General features: G+C 45.1%; 1 protein-coding gene across 4 annotated transcripts; it reads left to right on the forward strand.

Moving 5' to 3' along the window:
• Positions 1-4,284: 4,284 nt before the first annotated feature.
• On the forward strand, positions 4,285-5,898 carry LOC103317945. 4 transcript variants are annotated; one of them, XR_001728932.3, is made up of 5 exons: positions 4,316-4,539; positions 4,669-5,212; positions 5,389-5,455; positions 5,528-5,597; positions 5,692-5,898. XR_001728932.3 is itself a non-coding variant. In XM_031927499.2 (2 exons), the coding sequence occupies exons 1-2, from the start codon at positions 4,312-4,314 to the stop codon at positions 4,914-4,916; spliced, it is 318 nt and encodes a 105-aa protein (XP_031783359.1). In that variant the 5' UTR covers positions 4,285-4,311; the 3' UTR covers positions 4,917-5,456. The 4 variants fall into 4 exon arrangements, 1 of the variants encoding a protein (XP_031783359.1); XR_004227249.2 differs by having other exon boundaries at positions 4,317-4,534; positions 4,827-5,212; XR_001728931.3 differs by having other exon boundaries at positions 4,291-5,212; positions 5,516-5,597.
• Positions 5,899-17,339: the final 11,441 nt, after the last annotated feature.

Consider the following 17,339-nt stretch of genomic DNA (forward strand, 5'->3'; position numbering starts at 1 on the left):
CTTTCGAGGGAAGACGAGAGGACGTACGACGTTCTCAAATTCGATCCCCTAGTACGGCGTTTTGTCGATGTCATACGAGCGTGAAAATACAATATAAGTCCGATTGGCCAGTTTGCAAGGCGAGAGTTGTCACAATCGTTGAGCGTTATTTTCGCTTGTCTGAAAAAATGAAAATCTTGACTTGTGAAAATCGAAATTTGAGGCTTATGCTACTGAAAAAGCAGTTTTGGACTGGCCTGCGAACTTCGAGTATCAGAATGCTAACAACTGCCTCTGAAAACTCTTGCGACAATTTATTGTCCACAGACAAGTCCTGTAGTGTTTCTTTTCCTCACAGTTTACTTCGCTCCCAAAAAAATCTATCGCATTGCAATATTTTCGTCGATCCATCTCTCCACACGCAATATTCATTATAACGATACGCGCACACATACGCGTTCCACGTACAACAATGCCCTCTCGCGCGCACATACATAAAACATCCGAGATTTGAATGCGGCCTTGGCGTGCGGATGAAAAAAGAGGCGAGATTGAGCATGCGGCGCATGTTTCGTGAAAAGAACGAGGTCTAAATCAAATCTCCTTACGATCACCTTATATTATTTTTTTCTCTCTCCCGGCAGCTTTTCTTTTCACTTTGCGTTGCTCTGCAGCCCGGCGCCGCGAGAGACAAAGAAACTTCAAGTGCGCTCCCGTCGAATGAAGACTTTATAAATAATTCAGTCGGCGCGGCAATCCCATCCCCCTTCCCACAGCAGCAGCAGAAGCCGCAACACAGAAGGGAGGAGTAGGCCTACGGTGTATCGCACATTAATCAATATCCCACGCGCCGCCCGTATAGCTCGACGATGTTGTTTGTAGCCCCAGCGTCCGAGCCTGAAAATTTATGAATGCGAGCAATGAATCACGAGATAATAATACCGCTCTCTCTCTCTCTCTCTCTCTCTCTCTCTCTCTCTCACTCTCTCTCTCTCTCTTGCGAGCATTCACACGCCGCTGCTAATGAATCGAGTGTATACGGCTGCGTAATTTAATGCTGTGATATCGAGGAGATGAGCTGCCGCCGCTGCTGTCGGCGATTATCTTATTCATCTTGTAATGCGTCGAGCTCCGCTGAGTTTTCTGAAAAAGCGCCCGCGCGCGTCTGACGGGTATTAATTTTTCCCCCTGTTCGCGGGAAATCAAGCGGATGCACGACACTCTTATAATTCACTCCTGACTGATTGAAAAGTCGCATCGGCAATTAATTACACTCCCGCGGAAATGTAGATCGCTACCAGCGGCTAATTAATGCTCCTCTCGCACCGACCATCGATCACGTTTATTGTCGCTTTATTAATCTGGAAATTACAAAGGAGCGATGTGTATAGTATAGATCCACACACAGACACACACAGGTATGTAAGAGAGCAAGATGTCGAGAGCGCGATACGACTTGTCAGAGATATGTCAGCTTCTTGGCTACTCGCGCACGCGGCGTCAGTCCGCGCGGATGATGAATGGCCTGACCGACACCCGAGTGTCTTTTTAAACCGCGGCCACTATTGCCACCATTAAAAATCGACGATGGAATGTATTAACGCGGGATTCCTGGGCGAGGACTTCTGAGATAGAAAAAAAAGGAAGAAGAAAGAAGAAGGATGAAGTGACACTCGAGAGAGGGAGTAGTGTGTAGCCAAATGACTTTCGAAAAAACGAAACGTATCTATCATTCTAATAACCTACAATAGTTCACGTCAATTTATGATTGACTGGCTCGCACGCCCGCCTCAGATAATCGGTAGCGATTTACCTATGGAAAATATTATCAAGATGAGTTGAAAAATGAGTTATTGCCACGGGGAGACACGGCCTACTGTCTAGATCACTGGCTTAGATTATTGGGACATTTTTCTCGTATTATACCACCGCAAGATGCTAGTTCCAGATATTAGACTCTCTGTCTCTCGACAATGGCACAGGGTGTGTACGAACATATCGTTCGATTTAAAGCCGCGCATTACTTCTGAGAGACACGAACATACACCGGTGACACATTCCAATAGCTCTGAAACTTTATCGCGGCCGAAGCCAAGGAAAAACAAATCGAAATCCATTTAAGCAATTCCATTTCTTCTGCTATGCCGAGTGCGCAGAGTCGGTGCCAGCGGGAAAACAAAATCCTCCCAAAAGGACGAAGCATAAAACTGTTCGCCCCCGCGACACACTCGCGTACACACACGTACATACAGCGTTAAAGTGGCTGCAGTCCCTCGGCAAAAGTATTTTGGCAAAGGCTCGGAGCTGCATACAAAAGATATCCTCTCGCATAGATTTTCTCGAAGGACGGCCCGTATAACGCCGTAAGTCCTCGCGCGACGATCGAGTTTATACGAGTTCCCGCGCGCGAAACAGCCGAAAAGAGAGCCGATGCTCCAGACTGATTTATCGGCGCAGCGCCGTTAATAAATCGTCGTAACGGCGTTGAGATAGAGCGACGTCGATGCGACACTCGCGTACACAGCGAAATTCTAGGCGTAGGTCAGAACGACGACAACGACGGCGGCGCAAGCCAGGCCAATATTTTAGCGCATATAGTAGCTTTATGAGCGCGAGTTACGAGCCAGGAAGAGCCATAATGCCCCGTGCGCTGTGTCTGCGCGAAGCACCGCTTCTTGAATACACTGTTAGAAATTGTCTGAAAATTCAGACACAATTCGTATCTGAAAATTCAGTTTTTGGTATCTGAAAGAGAAATTCAGATAGTTGTAACTGATGTGATGTTGCGCTTTTTATAACCGATTCCGGTGACGCAAACAATCAGTTTACACTAGTTTTTACTTCGATCTCCGTACCGTGGACTCTTACATCTACAGAAGGGGACAACGTGTAGTACTAGGAACAGGTATGCCTGGCGTGGCTAATGGTTGAAATAATCGTCACTCAATATTGTTTATGCTGTACAAAAATGTCATAATATATTCTTCAACCTCCGGGTGTATTAGATATGGTTACAATGTTTTCCCACGATTGATGATTGCTTTAGGCTTTCGTGTTATCGCCAAACGGCGGTCGATTTACTTCATAATTACGGCACAATTAGTCGCGAGGACGCGATTTACCTTCAATAGTACGAGAATCTTTCTGTGCTTCAAAACGCGACTCCTAAATTTGATTAACGACTTTTAATAATCACGCGACTTCTCAATATTCTCCAAAAACAACCGACTCAACACTTTATTCAGTACTTCTCTGCGATATTCACACTTCAGTGGTCCAAAATGGCGGTGGCGTCCTTTTAACCGACGCGGCTCGACCAAGATGGCGATTGACAACTCGCCTCTGGAGGAAATCCTGGGAAACGCGACGTCTATGATTTTAACCGTGGACCGTGGTCTCAATCCCTTGGTTTCCTGAAAATTGCGAGAACAACCGGGACTCGGAGGCCCGTTGTGACGCAATGATAGGAGGAAGGAATCCTCGGTCGCAATGGCCTGATGCCGGCACTATCCAGAGTTTTCTCTGATCTGTTGTCGCTATCTGCTTCGTGTTTCGGGTTTGCGAGTCTATTATTTAGTCCTCGACTTATTGGCGCCACGATCCAAAATAAAATTTGTCCGTTCGCCTTACCTCTCTCCATCTAGACTCCGCGATCGTGTCATCTAACCGAAACGGGCTATACTTGTTGGCTTATTTTGCGCGGTTTGTACAACAACAAAACGGCGAGAAAACACGATCTCTTTTGTGACAACTTCGTTCGTGATTTAAGCGAACACTCGCGACTGGACAACTCCATACGTACGACTCTACGACTTTACAACGAAAGACTACTACTTCGACTGTTCCAACTGTTCGGCTCCAGGGTTGACGACGAATTGAACGCTGAGGAAGCTTCATCGCGGCGCGAGACCCTGCGCGTCCCGGAAAAGACACATTCGGAACGCCCTCTATATATTATTTCTCCCGCGCGAAAGAATGCGAGTCATAATGAATATTAATGGCGTCCTGCGGCGCCAATTACGAATTGGCACTATTGTCGCATCCTGACGCCACCTAACGCGGTCATTCGCGACGATAACGAATAGTACGGAAACTGCTAGTGGCGACGCGCCATATTTTCCAACGACGCTCGCCAGTGTCGACGGGCCTTTACGCATACTGCACGCGAGTCAGTTGCGCGGCTCTCTCTCTCTCTCTCTCTCTCTCTCTCTCTCTCTCTCTCTCTCGCCGAGGCTCACGCGCGCGTTCCCTCTCTCCGCGGCTGCTATATGCTCGTGGCTCGGAGCTTACCTACTCGTACGAATGTTTTTGCGAGCGAGATGCGCGACGAGAATGCGCAACGGTCAGTTGCAGCCTCGTGGCTATCGCGCGCGGATCTTCTCGTATTTCCGCGGACGACGCGAAGCCTCCTGGTGCCGTCACCAGCAACAGGCCCGACGGTTCTGCCGATATAACAGCGACCCAGGGTTTCTGTTGGGCCGCATTGGCGCTATTTCCGCGAGTGATGCTCTATCTATCAGTACCGAGGAGCCACCACTGGCTCCGGCGCTGACGGGTGAGGTTAGGAACCCCAGGCATACCGGATAACAGGAAATATAATCCAATGTTGTTGATTCCCCGATGCATTTATCACAAATGCATTGGAGAATCAACGGCTCGAAATTATGTGTTGTAATCACGTGTCGTTAGAATAACAACACGTCGCACTGAAAAATTCAGATACGAGTATCTGAAAAAACTTAAGAAAACGTTAACGCTCAATACATATTATTTGTATAGTATATTACATTATATATTATTATAGTATATTACATACGCAAAACTATTTATTGGTATGTTTATCCTAGAATGTTTCTAGTGACATTGTTGGTTTTATGCACATTGATAAAGGAGTGAAACGGTGTGCAATTAGAGTACTATGTGAGAGTATAGTGTAAATAGACGTAGGTGTGGCAAGCGATACTAGAGTGAAAGAAAGAGAGAGAGAGCGTGTGTACTGCGTATCTCTCCCTGCAGAAGAATCCTTCGGGGGAGCATGCGTACAGAGCGGAAGAAATGGGAAGCTTTCCCGCAGACAGGGCCCGCCACGGACGTAACGGCCAGTTGGTGAAAAGCGTCCTGAACTACGCAGCGTCTTGAGTGATCATATACTTGTATTGTAATTGAAACCAGCCTATCTTCAGTTGTTCAACTGATTTCTATGTGTGTATAAACGTATGTTATCCGAAAACAGGTAAGTGAGAAAAAGTATACATGCCGATCAAACAAGAAAGAAGTTTGCATATATCAGGCATGGTATCACGCATCGCGCGTGCGCACATGGACTGCCATGATTGTTGTAGAACTGTGAAGCCGTTGACAGCTCTACGACTGCATTAATAGTAATTTGTTATTATTATAACATTCTAGGAAGATGACTCAGATAAAGCTGCTACGTAAGAAATTAAGGAAAGCCATCTAATTCTACTAATAGCAGGTATACAGTGTCAGAATTATTAAAATAAAATTATATATTTATATATCTTTACAAAAGTAGATTTGTTTTCAGGAAAATAGCTGGTTTTACAAACAGTTCTTGTCAATATGAAATTAGAGAAGATATTATAGTTTATTCAAAGGTATAGTAAAAAATAGTCAAATTATTTAAATATAGAATGCGACTTTAAATTGAAATATTTAAAGTACTAAATTAATGAAATTTGTATTTTTCAGAACTATATATTAAAAATCGATTCTCCGCGAAACAAAAGAATGTTTTGCTCCAAACAAAAGAAAACATTGCATATATATATATATATATATATATATATATATATATATATACACTAGAATTTAAAAGTGCAGTATGCAAAATCACAAATTAAAAATTGTAATTATTTTTATTTAAATAAATTATAAGTGTATTTTGAAATTAATAAATTCAGAGTGAATTTTTTGTTACCATCAGATTCAGGTGCATTACTGAATATCCAATATCCATACCTAGAAAATTCAGATACACTACTGAATTTGCATACACACCAAATTCAAATACTTTGCTGAATATTCAGTTACAAAATTCAGATACATTACTGAATTTTCAGTTACATGATGTATGATTATGTAACTGAGATTCAGTCACGTGTAGTTGAATTTTTCAGATACGTTACTGGAAAAAACTTCAAATACATTTGTCTGAATTTTCAACCAGAAATTTCTAACAGTGTAGGTACACGTATGTACGTGTGTATACACAGGCTGCTGCCGCGGCTCTTTCTCTTTCTACTTGGCTATTCTCTGTCTAGTGGTAGCGTATCGAACCATAAACTGCGAACGTGATCTATGCTGCCTTATAGCCGAATGGCCTCGTTATGCGCGCGCTCGTGTTGGCTCGTTTATACGTGTGTGTTTGCGCACGCGCGCGAGGGAAGATTCGAGCGCTGGAGGCGTATGTGCTGTGTATCGCAGTGCTTTATCTGCGGACTGCTGCGCAGGATGGAAAGAGATACGCGCCCGGTTTTGGCTGTGCGGATGATGTTAACACTGCTGCTGCTGCTGCTGCTGCAGATTCGAGATCGCGTTTGCAAGCTTTCGTATGGTAGCTTTACGGGGAAATTACAGTTCTGAGATTTGCTGCTGGAAGAAATATAATAACGTGAAAAGCTTCGCGCTCTTTTTTTGAAACGATATTTCACGCGCCGCGAGTGTGTCAATCCGATGAATATGTAACTTTCATAAATATTTATTTAATTGAACGCGACGCGGCTTCTCGATGCAATCGGATATTCAAATTTACAAGCATTATATGCATATTTAGCAGCAAATAAGAATTAGCTGCGTGTGTAATTTACATCTTCTATCGATGAAATAAAGATCGATATCTACCCGCATAATATTATGGACTCTTCGTTAAGTATTCGAATTTATTGAGGCTGCCTTGTTCCAGTATTTAAAGAAGACGTGGGATCAATACGAAAGTTTATTGCGACAACTTTGCCGGCAATAAATTATTATTATTATTATTATTATTATTATAGATATAAATTGTTAAACCCGTATGTAATTGCGTATTTTAATTTATAAAAAATAAAGTTTTGCTAGGCTTAGTCATTGAAAATAATTCTGATCGTTTTACTATGACTTTCGAGAAGTTGTTCAATTATCGTGATTGTTATAAATAAAAAGGCCTCTGATAGCAATAATAATCCTTCCCAAATTGTTTACAGCAGATGGGTATTTTTCCTACAAATCAATTTAACGAGAAACGAGCCGCTTTCACCGCAACCATCCAACATCTTCTCGCTCGCATCTCACGGCATACATTATACCTGTCGATAAAAACATCACTCGACACTTCTCTCAGACTCATCTCGTACAGAATTTTATCGTTATTATAAATTATAGCCAGAGGGTATTCAAGTCTCTCCTGGCTTATTGCTATTCCAACCGCAAGAAATTGTCTACATGCTTAAAATCACCTCGAAACTCTATTATAACTGCCAATAATCTCGGGGAAAAATTTCTCTTCTCGCTTCATGTCATCCTCTCGCGCACATGCCTGCACAAATTTATTCAAATTACGCTCTAAAACAATGCGCGCGGCTGATTATTGATCTTTGATGGAAATTGCGCAATTACACGGCAAAAAACAAAAACGGGCATTTGCCAGTGAAAGCGACTAAAAGCTTTTTTACGCGGTCGTATACGGACACGTGCGCGCGAGCGAATTGGAAATGATCCTTTTTGCATCATAATCGCAAGCCACTCTTGAGAATTGCCGTTGAATTAGCTTGGAATGTAATTTGCAAATGTTGGGATTTTAAAAATCTATACCGAAGCTAAAAACTATGACAGACTTTTTTTCAAGTCTGTCCACAAAAGCGTATATACATCGTTCACTTTAGTCTGCGCGCATAGTGCGCCAATCGCGGTGCACGTTTAAGTGGCGTGTCCGCTGTGTGTTCTGAAAGCGGCGAACAAGCGCCGACTGTCCGCAGCCACCTGAGTTATGATAGCTTGCTGCCCACCCTGACTGCCATATACCAAGCAGAGGTCCTCTTTCTCTGTTCACTGGCCCTTCAGCTCGAGTATTGGGTTTGTGCCCGGGTTTGCATGTAGGTATAGATGTATGTGCAATTCGAATTAGCAAAAATATATTTCGTAATAATAGCGCGAAAAACAATAACCGCTAATAGATGCAGACTGAGACAGTAATAGCATGAGTGGTCAAGCAGTAGGCCCAAAAAGGCTGTAACAAAGGTGCCCCTTTACCGTTATTTCTGCAATTTTTGCGCTGATAATGCTTGAGGGTTACAGGAAAGCACTTTTATGCGCCACCTATCTGGTCAACGTCTAGGAGTGTTCAAATGGAGTGGGTGAGGGGATCTCGATCTGTAGTCTTAGTCTACGCATTTAAACGATAGTCCTTACTCCCATACTTTTAAATGTTGTATTCTGAAAAAGTCCACTTTTCTGCGCTGTCTGTTTCGGACCATTCCAGACTGTTGGCAGCCTCTCCAGGCAAAATCGGAATGGATTAATAATTCAGAGAACTAAACGTGTCAGCCCAAAAGATTTAGCAAGCATATTTTGCACTACATTTCACGGAATATCGAACAAACATATCAGCGCTCGGGCAGTTTACGAATTACAAATATGCCACTCAAATCCTTGTAGTCATCAGGAGAGGAAAAATCCGCATTCCCCGAAGCCATCATTAGAGCGAACGCAACGTGTGGTTCCGAGCACAGTACAGCAGTTATAGATACAGCTTTCACGAGCAAGCATAGCTCAACGGACGCGCACAAAGTGGTGCACTCGGTGTATTAGCGCTGGCGCGGACTCTGAAGCACGCGTGCAAGCCCGCGAGGAGAGAAGGATGAAGGAGAGGAGAGGAGAGGAGAGCGAGAGAGAGAGAGAGAGAGAGAGAGAGAGAGAGAGAAAGAGAAGCGCCGGAGAAGGCTAACCACAGAGAGAGCCCAGGGCGCAGCGAGGCGTGGCTGGCGCAATTACCCCGATAAAGTTACAACTCTCCTTTTATGCCCCTCGCGCGAATTTATTAGCCCGATACGCGTCACTTTAATTACGAACGAGCGCTCACGTGCACACGCCGTTGCTCTTTCCACCAGCGAGCGAGTGGATTTTTTTCTCCGCGCGAGAGCAGCTACCCTTTGTTTTCCCTCCCGTGCGCGCGCGTGATGCGGGGTTTTACGGCGAAATTTGCGGCGAGGCTTTAAAAATTCTGCTTTGATGTGTTTTTGCAAGCGTCGGCCGGGGACTTGAGATATGACTGGTGTGCGCTCGGTTTTCGTTTTTTAGGAAGTAATCATTTTTTGCGCGCGATATTTCACGATATAGCGAGCCTTAAAATACGAGCGCTGGTTCATGACTATTTTATTAAAAAGTTTCGGTTAATTTCGAAACTTCCAAGTGCTGGGCTCGAGCATTTATCATTGCGCATACTATACTTAGCTTATCGTTAGCCGAAGTAATTTTTGCCAATTGAGATGTTTTACTCACACGTATATGAATTTTCCACAATAACGTTCTCACACCGACTCTATGCGCGTTTCACAATCTTGCTTCTAAAATAAACAATGCTCTAACGAACGTTCTCTCACCTTTCGCGTCGAATTATACTCGGAATCTCTGCTCACGATCTCTGCAACTAATTCAATTTCACATACAGCTATTTCAGTATATAATCCGTGCGAGAATAGCTCGTTTGATGTATAATATTATTGCAGGATCAAAATTTATAAGCACAACGATGAAATTACCCGAATCTCCCCGATAACATTACATTACGTTCATAATAAGACCGCGATAACTCATGAATTTTCAAAAGATTGATTCGAAGCCGAGTACACCGGCTCAAATCTGCTTCATAATGAAAACTAATTAAAGAATCGCAACGCAGACAATAAAAGTAACTCGGAGCGTAAAAAATTTCACCCGACAATCTTAACGGACAATCTATGGGCTCGTAACATTTTTCAAGCTAGCAGCTCCTTGCGTTCGCGTCGTAATGACCAATCATTAACGAGATCAAGGAAGTAATAATAACTTTGACGCGCTGCGCGCCCATATACATGCCAGTCGCCGCCACTACTGCTGCTGCTGCTGCTCGACTCAAGGCACTTTCATTAGATCGGCTATCTGACGCGAGCTTTTTCATCGGCGCACTTCCGCGCGATATATTTCAACGGGTCGGTGATCAAAACTCCCGGCTGTGCGCGCGCGCTCGCTCTTCGCCACTGGCTCTCTCTCTCTCTTTCCGCCGCGGTCCCAGTTCGCTCGTTAATAGCTCTCGCGTATAATAGCGACTCGGTCTTTTCGGTGCGCTGGAATAACAAATCGTTCCCCGTGAGTGCAAACGTCGCGATAATCAGGCCTGGTAATCTCGTAGATACAAGCCGAGAGAGAAGAAAGTAGTGCGCAAGGTGTATTACACAGGCGAATCTCGAAATACGGGCGTTCATTAAAATGTATCCTACAGGGAATCGGACTGATTTGCTGTGAGCAATGAAGTTTTTGGCTTTTTAAATTTTGACGGATTTCAGCCTGCTGCTTGTATCGTTGTGTTGATCAGAATTTGATTATGGAAAGGCTTTCATTAAAATTTTCAATTTTAAGTTTTATCTGAAACTTTTTTATGACAAATGCTAATATACTGTATTACAACTTTTATTTACTCAAACACATCCGTTGAAAAACACATACAACAAACGAAAGCACCACCGCATGACGAAGTGCTCTGTCAAGCCATCAGTACGGGTCTTTATATTCTCGTACGTCGGCCCAACGTTCACATATCCACATTACGCGTGCCAGTGGCGAAGGAGCCCAGACGCCGCAACAATCTATTCTCACCCTCTTTAGCGTCGCGCCAAACCGCGCGAGAAATGCGAAAAATTTCGCGTGCTATGCTCGGGGTAAAAAAGACACATAAAGAGAGGATGCGCCCCGTGAACGTATCCAACACACAGCGCGCGCGAGGATTAAAAAGCGACGCAGGAAGAGGCTCGTCGGACGAAAAGAGGGAGCAGCGGAAATGACTGCACCGCATTCTTGTCTCTATTAAGATTCGCTAGACGATAATTAACGGGGAGAATGCCGGAATAATTTCGAATGCGAGCTGCTTGGCTCTCTTTCTCTCCGACCAGGAGAGACGCTTTAATAAACTGGAGAGGAGAGCATTCTTGAGAGCTGCGCGGCGTGTCACGAGCGCCCGCGCCGAGAAAACAGGAGTAAAACTTAATGACAACTTCATTAAGCGAGCTGCCAGCTGAACGAGTGCGGGCGTCCATGCGGGCTCTTGTAATTGAGTCGTATATTTTATTTTACGCGCTTGCATTCGGAGTCACGGCGCGCAGACAATCGGATACGCAAAAAGCGTGTGTGCGAGCTTTATGACCGAATACTTTAGGCCGAACGATGACGATGATGATGTTGGTATGCTCTGCGGGGTATACCGAGCGGAACTACATATGAAGCGCTGTAGTTTTATTGTTGCGAGTGAATCGAGAAAGAATCGTTGCCGAGTTGAGTTAATTGCTGAACTTCCCACGCGAGAGAGATCAAAGTGGCGGATTGGCAAGAAATTCGGTAATCGCTCTTCGAATCGTTTTCATAAAAGAGAAATCCAGGGCCAGATTGCAGATAAGCGAGTGACGATTAATAGTATATTGTGCAACTAGGGGGGAAAATTGACTTTTTCTAGCGAGGGTGATGCTTTGAGCACGAGAGGGAGTCGAGAGCGCTGTAGGCACCCGAGACGTACACGAGTGCTCAAAACATCACCCGAGTCTGAAAAAGCCACTCCCCCCTTGTTGCACACCGTACTTTTTATGATAAGTGCACGAATAGGCCACTTATCATGCATATGAGAGGAATGGGAAATTCGAGGACTTTTCAAAGTAAAACAATAGTATATTGAAAATTTTTCCTGGTAGAGATGTTGACGATAATATTTCCAGAAATAGGCAAGATTTGTATGAACTCGGTAGATTCCAGTCTCAACATATCGGTAGAAATCCCATTTAAAATGACATAAATTCTGGAATATTTCTAGCCAGATCCGCTAGAAGTCGTCTGCAAGAGTTGCGGCTACATAACATAACCTTGCTTTTTTGCTTTTTTTATGGTTCGTAGGATTTGGATGTGCGACCGACTTTTAATTCGCGTGTATACATAATATACATGTATCACTGATACACCGGTAATTCATTACCTGGCCGAGCAAACATTATTTTTTCCGGCATTACTGAATAGCTTAGCCCGAGATCTTGAATTAAAAAAAAATTGTCGAAAATGACTGTCCCTAAATTGCAATAAAGGCTATTTTTTGGTAACTATTTGTAATTGTGGCTTATTATATTTGTTATAATATTATTCATAGGTGTATTAGTGGTACACCTTTAAATAAAATTATAACAAATATCATAAGCCACAACTATATGCCTTGGTATTATGTAACATCTAATACTTATATAGACACACACATCCATCGGATAGGCTGCAGAGTGAGGAAAAAACTACTCCCTTGGGAGGAAAAGACTTTTTGCTCCCAAGGGAGTAGTTTTTTCCCGCTGCTAAGAAAAACTCGATTTTCCTTGCATAGAAAGTGGCCTTTTTCGTGCACGTATGATGAAAAATATAATGATAAATTGATTTTCACCGCGATTATTAATGTACGTACGTGAATGAGAGAATCCATTAAGCTCCGAATCTGATTAAAGCGTGATTTTCTTTTGTTGAAATCGCGGATCTTAATGGCATTAAAATCCCATTCGTTTCAGAATCACACCGATAAATCTCAACGACCACTTGCAAAAGGCGCTAACTCTCGAGCCGCTCATCAAGCCTAACGCAGTGGTGGTTCCACCTCGTTAATATCAATATTGGCCCGCGCGACCTTCCATCTATTTTTTTTCTCCCGAAAAGCCCGAACAGGAAATAAATAACCAGATAAACCTCCCATAGCGGCAGAAGTAGAAGGAAGTCGCGCGAAGAATAAAAAGCTCTCCTTTCTCTCGCGCGCGCGTCCGACGTCGCGGCATCTCGCAGGTATAATAAAATAATATCTGGCCGAGTATATCGCGCGCAGCAGTCAAAAGTTGGGCCGAAGGTAGGAAGGAGAGAACGAAGTCAAAGTCGCCGCCGCCATCGCCTCGAGCGCCCACGACGGCGGCGGTCCCGATAAATAAGGGCCTGGATCCGCGTCTCTCTCTCTCTTTCTCTCTCTCTCTCTCTCGCTCTCTCTCTCTCTCTCTCTCTCTCTCTCTCTCTCTCTCTCTCTCTCTCTCTCTCTCTCTCGCTTTGTGTCTCGCGCGCGGGCTTTCCGGTGGTTTATGTTGAGGCCGCGAGGTCTCTGATTTCAAGGAGCGAGCGGTCCGACTACCTCCGTCTGCGCACTGTATACCGCGTGTAGGTTTATAAAATGTATACGAGGCGCGGTAGGTTTTTACAAGGAGTTACAAGGCTGCGCGTTTGGCAACCGTGTTGTGTGTGTCTTACCGCAGGTATAGTGATTTATCAAGTTTTCGGAGAATCGCACTGCTATCTCGTGCCATCGCGGGCTTAATTTATATACGAGAGGCGTAAAAATGCAGATGTGTTTGTAGTTTATGTGCAGTGTATGGTTTTCATTAACTATGAAGAAAAGAAGTTTTATAAATTGATACTTTAAATATAACTTTTTTTCGTACAACGCACGAACTCGACATTTAAAAGCCACGGATATATTATGCACTTCGAAGTCCTCAACTTCCCCAGCAGTGAGCGCATATGCGACGCATTTCTCCTCCTCTACAGCATCCAGATCTAGCATCAGCAGAACAATTTATACCCACGCACGTGTGCGAGGAAGCAACAAAACGTTATATCTCCGCACACCCATATATACACACACACACACACGCAGAGAGGCATGCGTCGAAGGAAACACGACTCTAGACTGTACAGGCTGCCAGTAATAAAGCTGGCTCTCGCGAACATCCGCGCAGAGATTGAGACGCTCGCCGACTGAGTTATATTACGCAGGTTGCTGCCTGCTTCCAAGTTGTATACAACCCTCGTAGTACAAGACGACACCTAACTTTCTCGCTTTCTGTCCTATCTCCTTTTTCTCCCGAAAAGGAGAGCGGCAGCCTTCCCTCGATTGCTTAAACTTCTGCCGCTGCTGGACGATCTGTATAACACACGCTCGGAGACGACGTCGCCTACGTCGTCTCGATCGCGGAGATTAAAATAGTTGCTTCCTAGAAGATTTCTTTACCCGACCCATAAATTTCTTGGCTTTTAGGTGCGGACACGAGTTCTCGAGGACTTTTCGAACGCGCTTCCAACGGATGGCTGTATAATAAGCGGTGATAAGATTTTATCCGCGCCGAAAGTTTGTTTGTTTACTTTTGATATATTTATGAGAAGAGGGAAAATTTACTACGTTAATTTTTGCAGTAAGCGTCGGTTGCACGATCTGCTATCATGAATTCTAAATTCCCGAGGAAACTATTAAATTACTAGTATCAAGCCCGAGAAGGCTGCTTAAGCTTATGGGTAGCACACCGATATAATATAATGTGATCTCTATACGCCGACTCTGATGAGGGAAACAGAAAAGTATCCTCGCGCCACCTATCTTCGCTGGTCAGACACTTGGCGCTACTCCGACTAATTACACATTCATATCTCTCTTGAAAAGAGTGATGACCGTATAACCATAAAGTTGCGATTTTGAACATCCAACCCCGAGAAAATTGAGCGCGCTGGATTTTGCTAGTAATATAAATTAGACCTGTTTTCACAAAGTCCGTGAACGTTCTACATTCAATCGCGCGCGTTCACAATGCTCAATGCACAGAGGGAGAGCCAGTTACAGCTATAGTCGTACGCGCGGGCGCGCGCCTTCGGGGAATCGACTGTCAATCAGCAGTAGGCGGATCGACGCACTGGAGATCCATTACTGGACAATGCCGGGTGATTAGCTGCGGCCGGCGACGCTAACGACAGCCAAACAAATCGGGCTCGGACCGCCAGGGGGATTACGCCGACCGTCGCTTCCCCGCCTGTCTTCTCACTTGACACGCCGCGTCCTCGTGTACAGCAGCGAGGGATATAGAAAGAGGAGAACTTATCCGATCGTCATCCGGCTTGAGTACAGCTGCTTTGAGCGGCTCGAGACAGAAGGAGAAAGAGAGACGCCTGCGTGTAAAGCGAGCCGAGCCGACGGACAACTCTCGTTATTTTCAAGAAGATGTGTTTTCTTTGTTAATGGACGCTACGTTTCTTTTATTTCTTCCCTCAATTAATTCGCTGCAACGTCGAAACGCGAGATCGAGATGGATTTTGCGATTTGAGTTTGCAATCTCGAATTTCTCCGTACTATGCAGCGTTCAATACAATAGTACGGAGAGCACGAATTCAGATCCTTCCTCGTATACCCGGCTTGCCGAAAAACCTCACGATAAATCCACCGCAGATCTCGGAGCAGTATATGAAAAACCGGTACACATAATTAAGAGGAAAAGCCCTGCCCTCAGGCAAAACCCACAAAAGTAATTTGCTACCAGGCACACCAGGCTCGCAGGCTTACAATAACGCTCTTCCAATAATAGTTGCCCCACCTTTCCACAGCGAGAGAGAGAGAGAGAGAGAGAGAGAGAGAGAGAGAGAGAGAGAGAGAGAGAGAGAGAGAGAGAGAGAGAGAGAGAGAGACGAGATCAGAAAATTTTGCGCGACTCCTATGTACACCTCCCCAACGCAGATCAGAGGGAGAGAGGCAGGGCAGGCCGCCGTCAGTCTCCGAGGATTATAGACCGCCCTCCTGTCAGGTGGAGCTGCTCTGCTCTAGCCGCGCGCACTCACCTCGCACAAAAGCTCCCCGACACCAGTTCGTCAATCTCTCTTTCTCTCTGCCTACTGGTAGTGGTGGTCTCGCGTATTCTCAGTCGGGCGCCACGGAATATCATATTTTCCTTTTCAAAAACTCGTCCCTTTTCGCGCGCCGCACGCAGCGTCTTCCGGCACATTCGAGATGCTCGCTCGTCCGTGCTCCGCTGCTTTCTCCCTCTCTCTTCCGCGAGTGTTCCATTATATGGAACGAGAAAGGCGAGCTTCGGTCAGCGTCATTCTTTTTTCGCGTCATCCCCCGGCTGAATGCGTGAGCCGGGGATTATCGGTCGTCGTAAAGTACTTAGGAGCTGCCATTCGAGCTCTCTCGTGTCGCGCTGAAAGCCTCTCGTGAGCCTTGTGTCGCCGTCGCGCGACGACTTCAAAAGCGACCTCGTCGAATTTGCCTGCGCCAATGGCTCCCGGGGGAACGATACGCCGGACAAACAAGCTACAAATTGGATTTTACCTAGCACCTTTCGCCGTGTTCCATTCAACGCATCGCCGAGAGAGGGTGTGTATAAAAGCCGTCGCTGCTGTTGGTTGGCTTTCATCTCTGAGTGTGTATGGGTACGCGGGCTTTCTTTGGAAATGGAAAACTTCGCTTCTTAATGGTTTGCAAATTCCCGACTCTTATGCGCGACCTCGCGCGCTCGCAGCTTCTATGTGCTCTCGAGAGCGCGTTCTCTCCTTTATGTTTCCTGTTTGCCGAGACATTTTTCTTGTTATGGCCTGTCTGGAATTCTGTTTGTATTATATAGAGGCGCAGAAGTGCATTCAAATGGGATCTTGAATTCTATTGCACGACAGCTGCTTACCTATACCTTATTAGCTCTGTCAAAATGGTAACTCTTTGCTGTATCTCTCACCGCGAGAAAATTAGTCTCGTCCTGCAGTCTATTTAGAGCCGCTGAGAATTATTTGACAGCCGCGTCACGAGAGCAAACAACTGTGTAACCAGTAAACATTAAGCGAGAGCAAGGCACGGGATTCCTGACTAATAAAAGTGATCGAGAGCATTGCCAGCAGCTTGAACGATTATTTATGCCTTCCGGAACCTTTGAAGTCCCTCCCGCGCGTGCAGAGACAGTGTCGCACGAAATTTGGTATCTATCAGCCCCTTTCAGGAATTTTCGAAAGTGCTTCGTGTATCAATTACTGAAATACACAGGCACAGCACCGCACGCGAGAGAGAGAGAGAGAGAGAGAGAGAGAGAGAGAGAGAGAGAGTGAGCGCGTTGTTCGGTCTGATACATAAAAGAACGAGCACGTCGCCGTCGGGCGAAGAAGAGGAGCTTAAAAAGACACAAGTCAAGTCGAGCGGACGAGCAGGCTTAAGTGTGCCGTAGCGACACGCGAGAGGATCAAAGGCGACCGCTTGAGTGACGGAAGCCAGCTGGCGGAAGAACGACGTCGGCGAGAATACCACGGATTTATCCCGCAGTCTCTGGCTTTTTTTGCAGCGCGGCCTGTCATTCTCGCGCCTTTTT

Source organism: Nasonia vitripennis, chromosome 3, assembly GCF_009193385.2.
Source record: "Nasonia vitripennis strain AsymCx chromosome 3, Nvit_psr_1.1, whole genome shotgun sequence".
In the NCBI taxonomy this organism is placed as follows: domain Eukaryota; kingdom Metazoa; phylum Arthropoda; class Insecta; order Hymenoptera; family Pteromalidae; genus Nasonia; species Nasonia vitripennis.

Coding starts and splice junctions, on each gene's coding strand:
- LOC103317945 (XM_031927499.2), top strand. CDS start 4,312: ATGCGCAACGGTCAGTTGCAGCCTCGTGGCTATCGCGCGCGGATCTTC. Junction 4,540..4,826: donor CTCCGGCGCTGACGGGTGAG/GTTAGGAACCCC, acceptor TGTTTATCCTAG/AATGTTTCTAGTGACATTGT.